The 19,353-nt window shown below is 41.4% G+C and overlaps 1 protein-coding gene across 23 annotated transcripts in view; it reads right to left on the reverse strand.

Moving 5' to 3' along the window:
* Positions 1–9,197: 9,197 nt before the first annotated feature.
* Positions 9,198–19,353, reverse strand: part of rap1gapa (RAP1 GTPase activating protein a) — a 558,062-nt gene continuing 547,906 nt past the window's right edge. For all 23 annotated transcript variants that reach the window (XM_072585952.1, XM_072585944.1, XM_072585950.1 and 20 more), the window contains one exon: positions 9,198–9,651. In XM_072585952.1, the coding sequence (XP_072442053.1) occupies positions 9,541–9,651 (111 nt within the window). In that variant the 3' untranslated portion in view covers positions 9,198–9,540. The remainder of the gene's footprint in view (positions 9,652–19,353) is intronic.

Raw genomic sequence — 19,353 nt, forward strand, 5'->3', positions numbered from 1 at the left:
AGCAAAGAGGTGCTTCTGCAGCTGTACAGGGCCCTGGTGAGACCACACCTGGAGTACTGTGTACAGTTCTGGTCTCCAAATTTGAGGAAAGACATTCTGGCTATTGAGGGAGTGCAGCGTAGGTTCACGAGGTCAATTCCTGGAATGGCAGGATTGCCTTACACGGAAAGACTGAAGCGACTGGGCTTGTATACCCTTGAGTTTAGAAGACTGAGAGGGGATCTGATTGAAACGTATAGGATTATGAAAGGATTGGACACTCTGGCAGGAGGGAACATATTTCCGTTGATGGGGGAGTGCCGAACCAGAGGACACAACTTAAAAATACGGGGTAGACCATTTAGGACAGAGATGAGGAGAAACTACTTCACCCAGAGAGTGGTGGCTGTGTGGAATGCTCTGCCCCAGAGGGCAGTGGAGGCCCAGTCTCTGGATTCATTTAAGAAAGAATTGGATAGAGCTCTTAAAGATAGTGGAGTCAAGGGGTATGGAGATAAGGCTGGAACAGGATACTGATTAGGAATGATCAGCCATGATCATATTGAATGGCGGTGCAGGCTCGAAGGGCAGAATGGCCTACTCCTGCATCTATTGTCTATTGTCTATTGCCTCAGCTGAACTTGCATCCATCACATTTCCAGGCAGTGCATTCCTAACCACTAACTGTGGGAAAACATATTTTCTGACATCATCCTTACTTTGTTTGCACATCACTTTAAATCTGTGCCATCTTGTTCTAATTTGTTCTGTCATTTAGATTTACTTGAAGTTTACCAGCAGTTTTCTGCATCATTACAAGCCTTAACTTTTTTGGTGTTTGAATGATCCTACAAATGATGGGGGTGGGTACAGATTGTGGCTGGGTTATAGCATGGAGCAGACTTGAAGGGGCCATTGGCCTCTATCTGCCCCTGTATCCTCTGATCTATATTGTCACATGCAGATAGATTTAATGGACAGCTGTAAACATTGGGAATGAACCAGAAACATTGAGGGCATGAGGGCTGTTGGTGGTGGTGGTGGATAGATGGTAAGGGTGCTGGAAAAAAACATGAGTTATCATGACAGCAAAAATAAATAACGTCAATGATGAATTTTGGGAATTCTGTGATTGAAAGCATTTCTTTAACTCTCTTGTTCAATCTGAGGATACTTTATGAAATCACATTGATCACTCTGATACATTTATAACCAAGAACAGATTCTGATCGTGTGAGGTACCGTTTGTGAAGCTTCTGTTTACTTGTGAAGTTACACATTTTCTTGTTCTGTCATGAAACATTAAGGTGAGTATCTGGGGAAGGGAGCTCCAAATCACAGGTGACTTTCAGACTAAAGGTGCTAGCTGTTCTAATGTCAGCCACTGAGAGGCTCCTTCTGCCCTGTCTTTGGAATAAAAGGCTGTGATTTTTAGCATTGAGTGGGAAGGATTAATATCAGTGTGTTCAAACATTCTGCTCAACTGGTCATGAGCTGTGGCCATTCACCAGCTGTGAACATCTGCCTCTCGGGGACTCGTATAAATACAAAACTGTGACTGGGTTAAACATCGGAATCAAGTTAAACATTAAATATCTGAATTCTAGATGGAGCAAAGTTGTTGATTTATCTGGTGCTTGGCTGAAAAAGCCCTGCATTTTTATAACTAACTGATAATTAGAATGTAGTATATGGTTGATTGGCTTTTAAGTTTAATCAAGGGATTTCTGTCACTGAGATTTGAGTGATGGTTACTGTGACCAACATGGTCCTTCACTCTGCTGGTCTTTCATGTTTGGAGGTAGAAACCAAAGCAGATTTAAAGAAGCTTCACTCTGTACCGTAATCCAATGATGTGTACGTCTCTGCAAAGACATCACAGGGTGTATCTAACCTGTGGGAGATTCAGTAATGGGATTGCCATTGATCAGAAACATAGAAACAGAGCAGGAGGAGGCCATTCAGCCCTTCAAGCCTGCTCTGCCATTCAATACGGTCATGGCTGATCATCCAATCAGCTCCCTGTTCTTGCCTTAACCCCATATTTTCATTGCTTTAGCTCTAAGAATTATGTCTATTCCCTTCTGGTCAATCCCTACAGGACAGAGCTGTTAGACATAGGTCTGTGGCAGGTGATGAGGGAACCAACAAGAGGGAAAAATAATGAGTATTGGCTAGATTCTCTCTCATTGCCTGATGTTTGTGTGACACAAATATGGCTTGTTACTTGTCAGCCTGAACCTAGATATTGTCCAGGTGCTGCATTTGTACATGGATTACTTCAGTGTCTGAAGAGGCATGAATGGTGCTGAACTTTGTGCCAGGTGCACAGGGCTGTTTCTGGGGTTGTCTTTTCCGATGCCTAAGTCAATGCCAGATGGTGTGCCCCATTACATTACTGTTTAGTAGTTTGATAGTGAGAAGTAGCAATGGGCTAGCTGTTATCATCAGACTATAAATCCAGAAACTCAACCAATGTTCCGGCACCCAAGTTTGAATCCCGCCACCGTAAAGAATCTGGAATTAGGAATCTAATGATGACCATGAAACCACCGCTGATTGTCAGGAAAACCCATCTGCTTCATGAATGTCCTTTAGGGAAGGAAACAGCCGTCTTTACCTGGTCTGGCCTACATGTGACTCCACATCAATGTGGTTGACTCTTAACTGCCCCCCCTTGGCAATTAGGGATGGGTAATAAATGCTCCTCTAGCCTGTAATGCCCTCATCCCATGAGTGAATAAAAAACCTGAGTGATATGCCTGGCAGTGATTAAGAATCAATCATATTGATGTACGCCTGGAGTCACATAGAGGCCAGACAGGGGAAGGATGACAGTTTCCTTCCCTAAAGGACATTAATGAACCAGACGGGCTTTACAACAATTGACAATGAATTGAATCATTAGGACTCTAACTCCAGACTTTTAATTGAGTTCAAATTCCTTCTTCCGCCATGCTGAGAATTGAACCAAGGTTCCTGAGATGTTACCTGTGTGTTAGTAACCATTATCTTCATTCTTTGAGTATTTGTTGTATACAGGTGCAAATAAGATTGTCAAACTTTACAAGCTACTTTCTGCCTTTCCATAGAGCCTGGACAGTCTAAAAGGGCAGGTGAGTGTCATTGTCAATCTTAAAAATGTCTTTGCGCAGACAATAAACTATCTTCTTAAACATCTGTCATTGATACCTAACTGTTTTTGCTGCTAAACTCCTGCTAAACCCAGCTCATTTTGAACCCACGGTCCTTCCCCTCAGACTAAAGGTTCAATTCCACCAAATCTAAGGTCCATAACCAATGTATTTAATTTTCAGCAGCTACTCCTTTCAGGGCCCTGGGATGGATTCCATCAGGACCTGGAAACGTTTAAGCTTTCCATTTTAATAATTTTCTCAGTACCTGGTGCTTGTTATTGTTAAGTTCCTCCATCCCTTTCATGTTGTGATTCATAATTATTTCGGTTACTTGTATCTTCATTGAAAGCAGTTACAAACTATCTATTCAATTCTTCCACTTTTGCCTTAGTTCCCAAAATTAAAATCCAAGACTCATTCTCTGGAGGACCAATGCTCACTTTACATAGCTTTTTCATTTCCAACTAGCCATGGAAAGTCTCAGCATCTGTTTTTCTACTTCTATCTAGCTTTCTCGTGTACTCTAATTCCTCCCTGCTAATTAATCTTTTCGTCACATTTTGCCATTCTCTACATTAGAACAGTACAGCACAGGAACAGGCCCTTCAGCCCACCATGTTCATGCTGACCACCATGCCATTTTAAACTAATCCCATCTGCCTGCAGTGGTTCATATATCTCTAGTCCCTGCCTATTCATGTGTTTGTCTAAATATGTCTTAAACTTTGCTATCATTTCTATTTCTATCAGCCCTCCTGGTAGCGTGTTCCAGGACTTACCACACTCTGTGTGAAAAACAGTCCAATCTTCTAACAGGTTGCTTCACTTTGAACCTTCTTTTCTCACTAGAGTGGATCGGTTCTGAATATTCTGAAGTCTCATCTCAACTGTTTGCCACTGCATCAATAGCAAACTATCTGTTAACTTAGTTTCCCAGTTCACTTTAGCCAGTTCTGACTCCATGCCCTCATTATTGCTGATATTAAAGTTTACAAAACTACACTTTGGTCCAACCTTCTCTCCCTCAAAATGAACATAAAAGGCAATTATATCATGATCGCTATTACCTAAGAGTGTCCTTACTACGAGATCATTAATTAATCCTATCTCATTACACATTACCGGCCGCTCTACTATATCTTGCTCTCTGGTTGACTTGAAAACATTCTGCTTTAAGAAAGAGTTCCGATAATACTCAATGAACTCATCTTACAGGCTCCATGACCATGATGAATTCAGTCTATATGTAGATTATCTTTAGTGCACTAGGATTAGACTGGGAAAGGAGCACTGATTGTTAAATATTCCTTCATGGGTTCTGGTTAAATACTACAAAGGAACTTTTCAAAATGGGATTTCAGGTTATATAACTTGCTAATCCCCTTCGAAAATAAAATATTAATTTTCTGTATACATTTCTGTGGGAGTACACAGTTTTGTATAGATTCGGTTTTGAGTGTATCCCTGTGAAAACGTATTACCCAGGGCCATGGAGATAATAGCAGCTCTGTCCCTTTATCAGGAACTAGGCTTCATTTCAATAAACAGGCATGTTGTGTTTAAATAGAACCTCATCAGTGACTGCTTTTAGAGACTGTGTGTTTGAATCAGTAAATTCACAGACAGCATTTTTACATAGTAGAATGGGATTAATTAATATGTGACATAATTTAGAGGAAAAGAATACAAACAATCAGGAATATAAGGACAAAGATTTGTGTGTATATAACAATAGATAGGGACAGTACAGTGACTCAGTGGTAACACTGCTGCCTCACAGCACCAGGGATTCAGGTTTGATGCCAGCCTCAGGCAACTATGTAGAGTTTGCACATTTTCCCCATGTCTGTGTGGAACTTCCTCTGGTGCTCTGGTTTCCTCCCACAGTCCAAAGATGTGTAGGTTAGGTGGATTGGCCATGCTAAATTGCCCATAGTGTCCAGGGTTGTGCAGGCTAGGTGGGTTAACCATGGAAAATGCAGGGTTACAGGGCTGGGATGGATCTGGGTGGGATGCTCTCTTGTGGGGCGGTGGGGGGAGGGAGCTTGGTCTAGTCTTCATGGTGTGGGCTTAATGGCCTGCTTCCACACTGTGAGGATGCTATGTCAGCAGAGTATTGTCAAGCAAACATTTTAACGTGGTTGTAATTGACTCTTCAGCACAAGTTAACTTATCACTTTAATTTATCTTGAGTTTTGACAATCCTTTAAGTCAGTAGATCTGATTACAGGTTCTTTTGGTATTTGTCAGTAAGGTTCATGGCCAAGACCCATGAAATACTGAAGCTGGTATTCCCTCTTGTGACAGACCATAGTTTCTATGAGGAATTTTAGAGAGATTACGCTGTATGAATGTGTAAAATAATATGGAAGATCACCTACAACTGCCTACCTCTGACAGACATTCCCTCTTCCCTTGTCAAAATAGAGTCCAAATTCTCCTTTTGAGGTCAGTTCTGTTCTGATTCCTCCTTTACCAAGATAATTGGAATTAGAACTGAAAAATCTAGAGTTCTGATTTTCAAATTAAGTCACATAATGTTCTTGAGGATTGCTGGAAAAGGACATGATTTGTTGAGCATTCACTGACAACCTATTCAGGCAGGGTCACAGTGAGTGCATTGTAACTAATGGAAGTTACATGTATTAACACCAATGGCCATGTTCTTTGCAGACAGAAAGAATATACACAACTTAACAAATCAGAGGACAGCCATTCTGTGGTTCATTTTTAAGGCCTTTGATCAACCTGCCTGATTTAAATTTAACCAAAGCTTGGCCACTGTCAGTCATCATCGAATGATCCTTCATGCAACACCTCTGGCAATCAAAGCCCACTCATTAATACAGCCCTCTGCTTTATACAGTGTCAATGTTGTTTTCCCCTTGTGAATTGTCCTGATGAGTGCAAGATGAAAAACTTTGACAAAATGTAAAGCAAAACAAAGAACTGCAGATGCTGGAGATCTGAAACAAAAACACAAATTGCTGAAGAAACTCAGCAGCTCTGCCAGCAACTATAGAGAGAAACAGAGTTAACGTTTTGAGTCCAATGACACCTTTTCTTCTGAGAAAGGGTCACTTGACTCAAAGTGTTAGCTCTAGTCAAAGAGTCACACATCATGAAAAAACACCCCTTCAGTCCACCTTGTTCACCCCAACCATGGTTCCCGAACATGTCCCATTTGCCTGCGTTTGGTCCATATCCCTCTGAAATGTTCTTATCCACGTACCTGTCCAAATGTCTTTTAAATGTTATCATTTCCTCAGGCAGTTCACTTCACATGCCCTGAGTGAAAAAAAATTAACCCTCGGGTCCGTCTCACATTTGATTGAGTTTTTTGAGGACATAACCAAAAAGATAGATGAGGGCACAGCGGTAAACGTTGTCTAAATGGACTTTAGTAAAGCCTTTGACAAAGTTCCACATAATAGACTGAATTGTAAAGTTAGATCACATGGGGTTCAGAATGAACTTGCTAATTGCATACAAAATTGGCTTGGTGTTAGGAGATAGAGAATAGTGCTGGAGAGTTGTTGTTCAGACTGGAGGCCTGTGATCAGTGGTGTTCCACAAGGATCGGTGCTGGGTCCACTTCTGTTTGTCATTTATATAAATGATTTGGATGAGAATTTAGGAGTCACGGTTAATAAGTTTGTGTATGTTGTCAAAATTGATGCTATTGCAGACAGTGAAGAAGGTTATCATAGATTACAGTGGGATCTTGATCAATTAGGCCAATGAGCTGAGGAGTGGCTGGTGAAGTTTAATTTGGATAAATGCGAGCTTTTCCATTTTGTTAAAACAAACAAGGGCAGGATTTACATAGTTAATTGAAAGCCCTGGGTAGTATTGTTGAACAGAGAGACGCAGGCATTTAGGTACACAGTTCTTTCAAAATTACCTGCGTCACGGGTAGACAGGATGGCATTTAATACACTTCCTTCATTGCTCAGACCAGGAGTTGGGACATTATGTTGCGGTTTTACAACATGACATCCCAACTCCTGGTCTGAGCAATGAAGGCAAGCGTGCTAAATGCCTTCATTACAGGACGGTGCTGAGGCCACTCTTGGAGTATTATGTGCAGGACCGGTCGCCCTGCTGTACGAAGAATATTATTAAATTGGAATGCATTCAGAAAAGCTTTACGAGGATGTTACCGGGATTGGAGCGTTTGAGTTATGGAGAGAGGCTGGATAGGCTGGGACCTTTTTGACTGGAGCATAAGAGGTTGAGGGGTGACCTTAGAGAGGTTTATAAAATCATGAGGGGAACAGATAAGGTGAATAGCAAAGGCCTTTTTTCTGGAGTGGGGGAGTTCAAAACTAGAGGACATATATTTAAAGTGAGAGGAGAAAGATTTAAAAGGGACCTGTGGGGCAACTTTTCCACACAGACCGCGGTTCATACGTGGATTGAGCTGCCAGAGAAAGTGGTGGTTGCAGGTAAAGTTACTATATTTAAAAGGCATCTGGAGTGGAATATGAACAGGAAAGGTTTAGACCAATTTGGACCAAATGTAGAGAAATGGGACTAGTTCCGTTTGGGAAAGTTGGTCAGCATGGATGAGTTAGGCCGAAGAGTCTGTTTCTATGCTGAATGACTCTCTGACTGCATATATGTAGAGTGTGGTGCTGGAAAAGCACAGCAGGTCAGGCAGCATCCAAGGAAAAGGAGAATCGACGTTTCAGGCATAAGCATCAGGAACGACTGTATATATGCCCTCTAGTTTTGAAATCCCTCACCCAGGAAAAAGATCTTGGTTATTCACCCAATCCATTCTCCTCATGGTTTTCTAAACCTCTATAAGGTCACCCCTCAGCCTCTGTTGCTCCAGGGAAAATAAATCCCAGCTTGACAATGAAAAGGCTTCAGGAAAGTCTTCAGAGGGGAAGAGGGGAAATATTCTCACTGACTCATAGGAATCCTAGTTTTGACTGATCCAAATGGAGCAAGCTTTGTTGGAAGCACCAAGCACATGGAGAAAAATCCTTTATCAGATTCCAAATGAACCACTGCCTCTCTACCAGCTTGCTCCACTCCTTGATCAACTCCAACATCTCATCCCACTCCTGGGCTAACTTCCCATATAATCACAATAGATATGACTCCTCCTGATTACATTCTCTTACCTCATTGTGTCCAAACCCCAAACTCTGCCCAGATGAACAAATGATTGACTTGCACTTCTCTCATAGGAGCAGGAGGCCATTCAGCCCCTGAAAGCCACTATACCAATTTTATATCATGGCTGATTATCCAACTCAATGCCATTTCCCTGTACTGTTCCCCTATTCCTTGATGTTTTTAGAATTGACTGATATATAATGATCTCGGTCTTGAACATACTCAATGACTGAGCTTCCACAGACTCTGGGGTCAGGAATTCCCAAGCTTTACCTCTCCTCCTTGGAGTGAAGACATTTCTCTCCCCCTCTGTGTTAAATGAAATGTCCCCAATCCTGACGCTAGTTCTACTCTCTCCTGACTCTGGCCTAAGCCAGTCACAGCAACCGTCCTTTCTGGCTTGGAGCTAACTCTAAGAATATTATAAATTTCAATTAAGTCACCTTTCAATCTGCTAAAATTATAACTTAGTCCATTATTACTCACAAAGCAAGGATCGCAAGTGTTTGGCTGGCTTAGCTCACCATGATTGAATTTTTTAAGATGCAGTTTCTTTATTTGGGACATTAAATCCATATTGAATGATTACTTTGAAGAACATCTTCACTCAGTCCACAAACATGACCCTGAGCTTCCAGTTACTTGTCATTTCAATATCAGAGCGTTCTCTCACGCTCACGTCTTAGTCCCTCGGCCTGCTGCAGTACTCCAGTCAAACTGAACAGAAGCGGGAGAAACAGCTCTGATTGTTTTTACAACTGGCAGCTTGCAATGGAAGGTTTCAACAAAACAGAACACAATTATTTAGGCAGAAACATTACTTAAAGTGTCTCTCAAATCTTTGTGGGTGACTTTAACAAGAGCCAATATTGGAGATTAATCTTCCTAACCTCCTTATGTACAGTTCACACAATTGGGGTCCAGTGTTTATAAAAAAAGCAGTTTAGATCATTTTGGTTGTAACATTTAAGATTTTTATTTGGCATTATTTACAAAAGCATATTTACATTTTTCCATTCAACAGTGATGATATCTAGCCAGCTGCAGCAAATAGTCACCAAAACACAGCAACAATCCATAAATAGGCCTAATGCAGTGTTTGACAGTGTTGATCATGCTCCACTCACTTCACCATTTGTGCTTTTACACTATGTCCAATGACAATATTAACACCAAAACACAAAAATTAGACAATCACAATAGTTTCTACATAGAGGCAGTTGAAACTGAATCTCCATCAAAGTGCAATGCAGTTTGAGAATATATTTCTAAATTCCAAATAAATTCTTCATTTTTACAGTCCTGGTTTCAGCTGGTTTCCTTTAGAGTGTAAGGCGTCATCTTCATTTGTGGCAAACTTTCGGGTTCTCCTCAACTCCATCAGCTTGTGTCTTTTTTGGTAATTCTACAAAATCAAAAGCATGAAGATTATTCTCAACATCACTGGGTCATGCTAATACAAACCCAATCATGGACACTGAATATGGGTTGTGAAGACTTGGAGGCACATGGAGAATTTCTTTTTGAAAACAAATTCCTGATCATTAAAAGTGAGAGTCTGTCATTCCTGCACTTAAGACATGTTGTACCTTTCAATCTTCTTACCCATGAATATTTTCACTCTTCTTTCTCAAATTAGGGGCAGTCCCAATACTCCAACCTTTTCAATTCTCTAATCTTGCTTTGTATGCTTTGGATATCACATGTTTATTGAATAAATCCACTGCACAAAGCTTCACAAGAGATCTTTTCATTTAATCTTGAAAATCAAATCAGTAATGTGTTTGGGTTAGTAATTGGTTGGGATGGAGTAGGTGGAGGGGATGAGGTGAAAGTGAACGTACTCTGATTCACAGGTTGTAGCAAGTGACATTTCTCAGGGTCTCCACCCTGCTCTTAAGTATTTCAACAGAAATATTACTAACATGGAACTGAGATTGTTTATCTGGGTTTGCTTATGACACAGTGTTAGGAAGGACAGGAGCAAAAACCAAAGTGGTACAGGCAAACTAAATAAGTATCTAAGAAAAACAGAAATTACTGGAAAAGCTCAGCAGGTCTGGCAGCATCTGTGGAGAGAAATCAGAGTTAATGTATCAGGTCGAGTGATCCATCCTCAGAACTGAGCTTTTCCAGCAACTACCGTTTCTGTTTCTGATTTCCAGCATCACAGTTCTTCCAAGTTTTTTGTTTAACTGTAGCATGTGGAGTCCATTGTGTGAAAACAAGAAATCAATTACTTAGGCCCCAAATTGATGAAGATTATTTTCTCAGGCTCAGAGATTACGAATTGAAAGACAGTAAAGCGATTTGGATCGAGAAGCAAGTGCACATGAACAAGAAGTAATCCCAATGCTATTGGAAAGTTGACCTACAGTTTGAAGGAATCAAGATGAGAGATTCTTGAGTTTCAAGGGAACCAAGGGTCATGGGGAGAAAGTGGATGTGGTACCAATCAAATGGGCTGCTTTGTCCTGGATGGTATCAAACGTCTCGAGTGCTGTTGGGACTGCATTCATTCTCACAGGTGTCGATAGGGAACAGGCTTTTGGGGAGTCAGATGGTGAGTTACTTGATGCAGAAATCATGACTTCTGACTTGTTCTTACAGGAACAGTATTTTTGTGGCTGGAGCAGTTCATTTTCTAGTCAATGGAGTGATGATGTTGACATTGAATGTCAAGGGATGAAGATTAGATTCTCCGTGATTGGAGATGATCATTGCCTGGCATTTGTGTGGTGCAAATGTTACTTGTCACTTGTCAACCCAAACATGAATATTGTCCAGATTTGTTGCATTTGAACATGGGCTGCTTCAGTATCTGAGGAGTTGTGAATGATGCTGAACATTGGCGAACATCCCCACTCTGACCTCATGATGGAGGGAAGGTCACTGATGAAGCAGCTGAAGATGGTTGGGTCTAGGATACTCCCCTGAGGAACTCCTGCAGAGATGTCCTGGAGCTGAGATGACTGATCTCCAACAACCACAACCATCTTGTTACGAGAGGATAGTTTGCCCCCTGATCTTTGTCAATTGATGTACTGGCAATTTTGTAATAATTGTTACAGGAATTTGCTTCAAATGAGAGCATAACACCTTGACATAATGATGGAGAATGCAGTGAAATCTGTAAATTGGGACTAAATCAGGGCAAACATTCTCGCTTTAGTTGTCCTTATTTTTAAAAGGGTCATTGTTTACAAGTTAAGTATTTGCCAGTAAAATGTGGAGCTTTTTACCCAGCATACACAGCAGCTGGGAAAGTGCTGAAATTGGGAATCCAACAGCAGAAAAAGCCAGTGCTCCACCTCAATGAAAAGTGAGTTCGCAGTCCCCATTCTCCAAAAACCGCTTCTTTCACAAGAAACCCTGCTGCAACCGAATTCTCAATTCCATGATGGCAGTTGTCAAACAGTTTGGTGCATTAAAAACTGTCAGGTTTGTCGTTTGTCAGAGACTGGAGATTCAATGCTCCTTGAGAAATTTAAACCAAGTTGTTTGGCTATGTCGATTGGTGGCCATTTTCTTTTTTGTAGGAGGCTGTTAATACAGGTTTCACTGTAGCAACAACTTTGACAGCGGAATCGAATGAGAGAAATTAGGTAGTATGCAGGTGTAAGAGCATAATCATTAATAAATGGCTGTGACAGTGTAATTGCTAAAGCACACAAGTTAATTGTTAGACATTGCACCGATATCTGATGTCCACTGGGTTTGCAAAATGTGTTCTCTTCAGGAAAACAACTCAACAACAACATCATGTGATGCTGTCACATTGAGGTGCACTCACAAACTTCCTTAAGTTTGACAAAAACATTTCTCATTGACACTGCAACGCAGCTTTCCAAACAGTGGTGGCTTATCCTCTGTATTTTTAAATTCCATCTAAACTCAGATTTTCTGAACAGTGACAATCTCACAAAAAGTCCATTTTATGATTGGAAAGTGCTCTGTGTTCAGGAGGTTCCAGTCAGGAGGCTTCAGAACCTTCATTCTGACAGCTCCTATGGGCACACAGCTGCATAGGAGATCCAGCACCTTTCTCACAGCCAACAGCAGCTGTACTCGGAAATGTAAATGACCACATTCACAGACAAACACTTTTGACAATTTCTGTCAAATAATGAGAGTTTAAACAAAGTGTGAGGTCAGGTAGCCTGAGGGCAATGTGCAGATGGGTAGGGAGCAGTGTACCTGGGGGTAGGGCAGGGAGTGTGCCCGGGGGGGGGGGGGAAATGTGCCTGGAGGGGGGTGTCTGGGGGGGGGGGGGGAAAGTGTGCTTTGGTGGGGGGAGGGGGGGGGTGTGCCTGGGGGGCTGGGGGGGGGGTGGGAGTGTGGCCGGGGGGTTTTGGATATCAGAGTGCAAAGAGACAAAGGGGCCAGGTAATTGATGCAGTTTGAATGAATGCCCCCTAATGACCATCCTGCCTCATCTCTCCTCCCCTCCTGCCAGACTCCTTGTCTGAAATTTCCTCTGATTAAACCTTGAGAAATATCCTTAGATTGGAGCTACTACATCGCTCCCTCTCCCTGGTACAAACCAGCACCAGAAACTGCTACTTGTGTGTCGTACCTCACTCAGAGATGAACTCCTGATCACAATCCTGAGACCATGCCTGCAATCTCGCTCAATTCCAACCCTGTTTCAGCTCATCTGCTGCTTAAGCCCACAACCATTCCTTGCTGTTTCTAATACACTGCTCCCACTTTCGACATTCCTCAAATATGACGTTATCCAAAACATTGATGCCATGCCCTAACTCGCAGTAAGTCTCATTCTCCTGTCATCCTTCTGCTTCCTGATCTACACTGGATCCCAGTCAAGAAAAATCATGTTTGGGAAAAAAAAACAGAAAATACTGGAAAAACTCATCAGGTCTGATAGCATTTGTGGAAAGAAAGCAGAGGCAATGTTTTGGGTCCAGTTTGATTCCTCAGGTTCCTCATAGCTGCTGTATTTTTACGGCTAGTCCAGTTAGTTACTGCTCAAGGGTAACCCATTCCCCCACATCACCAGAATACTGACATTGGGGGAACTCAGTGATGACAATATAATTGAATGTCAAGCAGAGATGGTTAAGTTCTCTCTTATTGGAGATAGTTATTGCATGGCACCTGTGTGGTGTGAAAATTACTGCTGATTAACAGCCCAAGGCTGGATACAGTCCAGATCTTGCTGCATTTGGGTATGGACTGCTTCAGTTTCTGGGGAGATCAAATGATGCGGAACATTATGAACATCCCCACATCTGATCTCATGATGGAGGGAAGATGAAGTTGTTGAAAATGGCTGAGTCTAGGACACTACACTAACCTGAGGAAGTCTGTCAAAAATCACATGACACCAGGTTATGTCCAACGGGTTTAGTTGAAAACACTAGTTTTGGAGTGCTGTAGAGATGTCCTGGTGCTGAGATGACTGACTTCCAACAACCATCTGCCTATTGTGCCGAGTATAACTCCAACAAGTGGACAGTGCTGGAAAATGGGATTTGAATGGATGGCGCAGACATGATGGGCTAAAGTGCCTCTCTGTGTCCGACAAAACCCTTATAAACCTACTGGCTAACTGACCAATAGCTAAATAAAAATAAAATACTGTGGATGTTCGAAATCTAAACAAAACCATCAAGTACTGGAGGAACTGATCAGTTATCCCTGTTTCTCTCTCCATCCTTTGCTCCTGTTCCCTGTAGTCTCTTTCCCTCCTTTCTTGAACAGCAGTGCTGTGGTTTATGACTTTCCAGTCAGTTGGATTGTTCTAGAATCTAGAGAATTTTGAAAATGCAAACCAACGCATTCTCTCTTCAAGTCCTAAGGTAATGACTGTCAGATCTACAGGACTTCTCTTTGGCTTTTAGTTCAATTATAAAATCTCCCATACTATTAAGTTCCCAATTGTGCCATTCTTTTACTGTACTCCTGTAAATTCTTTTGTGTCTATGATGAAAACTCACAAATCAATTGTTTAATATTTTTGCCGTTTTCTTCTTTCCCATTAAAATTTCTTCTCTCGCTAAGAAAGTGTTATTCACTTGCTATTTGTAAACCTATAGAGGCCTTTACTGTCTTGTTTACTCTCATATTCTGTTTATCAGATTCTCTTTCTTAGTCAGATCTTGCTGGATTGTAAAATCTTTTACTCACTTTTTGACAACAAGCCGAAGCTCATTTTGCAATCTAATATCATCTTTAGCTTCTGTTATCAGCCACACTTGGCGCATGTTTCCTGTGAGGCTTTTAAAATAAATCTATATTTAATAAAAAGCTATAGCAACGTGTCTGTCTTTCCAGCAACATTCAACTTCTGTGCTACCAAGTGATTGGATGTATACTTGCTGCAAATTATGAATTAATTCTATACATGTTTGCCCTTGCTAGTCTATCATCATATCTTTGAATCTTGCTGCCTTAGGCACTTTTGCTAAACTGCTTTATAGTTGCTTTTGTTCAGATATACCACTCTTGGTTTGGAATTAGAGTAATAGAGATGTACAGTATGGAAACAGATCCTTCAGACCAACTCAGCCATGCTGACCAGATCTCCTAACCTAATCTAGTTCCATTTGCCAGCATTTGGCCCACATCCCTCTAAACCCTTCTTATTTATATACCCAGCCAGATGCCTTTTAAATGCTGTAATTGTACCTGCCTCCACCATTTTCTCTGGTAGCTCATTCCATACGCACACCACCCTGTGTGAAAAATTTGCCTCTTAGGTCCTTTTTATATCTTCTCCCTCTCATCCCAATCCTATGCCGTCTATTTCTGGACACCCCAACCCCAGGGAAAAGATCTTGATTATTTATCCTATCATGCCCCTTATGATTTTATAAACCTCTATAAGGTTTATAAAATCTCTCAACCTCCGATGCTCCAGGGAAAACAGCCCCAGCCTATTCAACCCCTCTCTATAGCTCAAACCCTCCAACCCTGGCAACATCCTTGTAATTCTTTTCTGAACCCTTTCAAGTTTCCCAACATCCTTCGAATAGGAAGGAGACCAGAACTGTACGCAATATTCTAAAAGTGGCCTAACCAACGTACTGTACAGCCGCAACATGACCTCTCAACTCCTGTACTCAATACTCTGACCAATAAAGGAAAGCATTCCAAACACCTTCTTCACTAGGAGAAAGTGAGGACTGTAGATGCTGGAGATCAGAGTCGAAGAGTGTGGTGCTGGAAGGGCTTCCTGCTTCCTGATGAAGGGCTTATGCCTGAAATGTTGATTCTCCAGCTCCTCAGATGCTGCCTGACCTGCTGTGTTTTTCCAGCACCACACTCTTCGACTCTGATCTCCAGGATCTGCAGTCCTCACTGTCTCCTGGTTGATTATAACCTCACTGCGAAGCCTCTTCCAAGGATGCCTACCTTGAAGACATTCTCCTCCTCCCTCGACAAGGATCTCAGTGAGTCTCTTTCTCACTGCACTCTCCAGGGCATCCCCTTGGCTCTTCAGCCACGTCCTGAAGCAGACTTGCTACCACAGCCACATCTCCCTCCCAGTGCCTGCCTACGGAACCCACTGATCCCACAGGGACTCCAGACTTCCTCACTATCCTATCTACCTGCAACTTTACTTTCAAGGAACTATGAACCTGCACTCCAAGGTCTCTTTGTTCAACAACACTCCCAGGACCTTATCACAAAAGTGTATAAGTCCTGCTCTGATTGGCTTTTCCAAAATTCAGCATCTTTAGGGAAAATTAGCAATTAAAGATTAGATGCTAATTTCAGTTCTGTGTCATATTTAGAATTTTTCAGCAGTCACCTGTGAAAATTGTCAAATTCTAACATGTGATTGACAGAGACAGACCACTCACTATTAGACAGCACAAAGCATTTAGCCAAAGGCATACAAATTAAACAAAGTTACTAAATTAGACTTGTTAGTTTAGAGAGTGTCGGAATTTAAAATAAAACTAAAAATTTAATCCAGTTCCAAACTTACCTTTGTTAAACTGCTTCAATATTAATTCTCCAGATCTTGCTGCAAAAAAGTTACATTAAATGCATCTAATTTCAGTCTAAAGAAAAAAAGCCTTTAATTCCAATTCCTAAGGTGAAAGTTGATCAAACATTTGAATGACATTCGGGTACAAATGCTACATATAAGCTGCAAAGCATCACCCCACATGCAGAGAAAACTTACATTTGACACATAACAGAAAGAGTGTTTGAATAACAGATTGCTAAGAAAAAGGCAAATAGTTGAAAAACATAAAAAAGATTCAAAACAGCAGCATTGTAGCTGCTTTCTTTAAGAACCTTCAATAACTGGAATTGCAAACTATTGTCCTTTAGTTTTAAAACATTGTGAATACTTATTGCAAATCTGGTGCTTTCTGTCGAACATTTCATGTTTAAAAATGTCAAAAGTTTTCTTTTCCTCTTGCACAGATGTGCCTTTTCTTTATTACACTACATGGATTTTTTCTTTCATTCTGATGCGATCCTTTTTCAATGCACTCTGATATGATTAAAAGCACAAAACAAAATGACTCATTCAATGCTATTTAACGCTTTTTTTCTACATTGGCACTGTGCCCTCTTTAATTGTATGTTTCCTTTTCACAAATGAGGGCAAATATCCCATGCACCCATGAATGGGATAGGCGGTGTGAAAGGAGGGAGAAAATCACACAAAATAGGCCCCACAATTTCAGAGTGAGTTTACAGCATATGGAAACACATCACAACGAAGATCAAATTTCTATCCTTTCATCCCATTGTCCCTTTGCCTCACAGTTCTACTCAGCTTTCTCCATTTTTCTGTAATACAAATTTATTCAGAGCTGTGCACCAGTTTTTCACTCCATTGATTTGTTTTCAGTGCTGACCCAAGGCCCTGATTATTCTGTACACCTTGATAACTATTTTTTTGTGCTCGGTTGGTCACTACAGCAATGGGCTTGGCTGCAGCAACAGGCAGGTGGAGGCAGTGATGGAATGATCCAGCTGAGAGCATTGTCTGAGTTTCAGACGTCTGGAAGAGTCATCAATTGCATGTCAACATTATTACACCGTCTCCAATTAAAGACTAATTGATGCTACTCAATTTCAAGTCAGTTGGTGAGACTGAAAGCAAAACACCTTTCTTTTGGTGAGTTTTGAGAAGATTTGTGGCTCAGGTTGAGGTTCTGGATGTAGATTTGCTCACTGAGCTGAAAGGTTCATTTTCAGACATTTCGTCACCCTATTAGGAACATTATCAGTGGGCCTCTGGATGAAGCCACAGCGCCTTGGCCAATCTGCAAGTTGGTGTTCCAGGTAGCGAGACTATAGGTCTGAGGGGGCTCCTGGTTTGTGAATTTTGGGTACTCCATAAAAGCATGGCGTGTTGGATCCATCTGGTTTCATTTTCTAGAAGTCAGTTTTATTTATTTCTACAGATTTCTGAAGTTTGTTTTGAGTAGGGCTGTGATTCAGTTATCTAGTTGTGGGGTCAGGTCTATTGCCACTTCTTGGTAATTGTTGGTTTCTACAAGTAGTGTATTCACTTTCTCAATGTAGTCTTTGATTTAAAATGACTGTCAAGCATCCTTTGTCTGCAGGTAGGATCACAATTTTTTTTAGTCTTTCTAGTACTTTACTTTTTTGTGTATTAAGTGTGTTTCCTTCCTTTTTCCTGCTTGATGTTGGTCTGATTGTCTGTCTGATGGTTTGCTGGGTTTCTTCTGGGAGTTGGGTGTCTTTCAGTGTGGGTTCTAATACTGCTAAGAAATCTTTCTTGTCCACATCCTGGAAGTTGTAATTTAATCCTCTTACTAAGATGGCCTTTTCAACGTCTGTTAAAGGTCGGTCAGATGTCTCTGTTGTTATTTTGTGTAAATTTGTCTAGTTTTTTCCTGCAGGTCTATTTTTTTCATTTTCTGTGTTTGTCACTGTTTAATAGTTATGGCTTGTTGTTCTGTGTCTGTCCTTCATCCAAAGGCTCACTGATGATGTTACCTAGTATGGTGACTAATGCGGAATACAGGGTGAAAGACAGGATTCTTGGCAGTGTGGAGAAACAGTGGGATCTTGGGCTCCATGTACATAGATCGATCAAAGTTGCCACCCAAGTTGATGGGGTTGTTATGAAGGTGTATGGTGTTTTGGCTTTCATTAACAGGCGGATTGAGTTTAAGAGCCGTGAGGTTTTGCTGCAACTCTAAAAAACTCTGATTAGACCACACTTGGAATATGGTGTCCAGTTCTGTCACCTCATTATAGGAAGGATGCAGATGCGTTAGAGAGGGTGCAGAGGAGATTTACCAGGAAGCTGTCTGGATTGGAGGGTACGTCTTATGAAGAGAGGTTGAGTGAGCTAGGACTTTTCACACTGGAGAGAAGGAGAAAGACAGATGACTTGGTAGAGGTGTACATAGAGAGAGTAGAGGGGCATAGAGAGAGCAGATAGCCAGAGACTTTTCCCCAGGGCAGAAATGGCTATCATGAGGGGTCATAATTTTCAGGTGATTGGAGGAAGGTACAGAGATGTCAGAGGTAGGTACTTTACGCAGAGAGTGATGGGTGTGTGGTGGTGCCAGCGGTGGTCGTAGAGTCAGAGACATTAGGGACATTTAAGCGACTGCTGGACAAGCACATGGACGGTAGTAAATTGAGGGGTGTGTAGGTTAGGGTGATCTTAGATTAAGATAAATACTTGGCACAGCATCATTAGGGCTGAAAGGCCCTACAGTGTTATACTGTTCTATTAAACACAATATCATTTATTACATGGTAGCAATCAGGTGCAAATTAACAAGATAGATACTGTTACTATGGTTATTAGAGGCTGTGTGGCCCAGTCCAAGTCCCACTGTCAGCACAGGTGTGTCTTAACAACTCCCACTATTATATTCTTTTTTAACTGAACTTATTTTTCTAATCTACCTGTTCAGAGATGTTAGTACACACCTCTACAGCAAGCAGAATTTGAACTCAGGCCTCCTGGTCTAGGTGTAGGGACACTACCACTCTCAGAGAGAGTACCACTCCAAGAGGTTTTGAACAACCAATCCTTCAGTAATATCCAAAAGTACTAATAACTTCCATAATCTCTTAACTAATTTAATCATTTAGGGCATTAGTGGAGCAGTGGTAGTGTCCCTAACCT

Source organism: Chiloscyllium punctatum, chromosome 16 (assembly GCF_047496795.1).
Source record: "Chiloscyllium punctatum isolate Juve2018m chromosome 16, sChiPun1.3, whole genome shotgun sequence".
NCBI classification, from domain to species: Eukaryota; Metazoa; Chordata; class Chondrichthyes; order Orectolobiformes; family Hemiscylliidae; genus Chiloscyllium; species Chiloscyllium punctatum.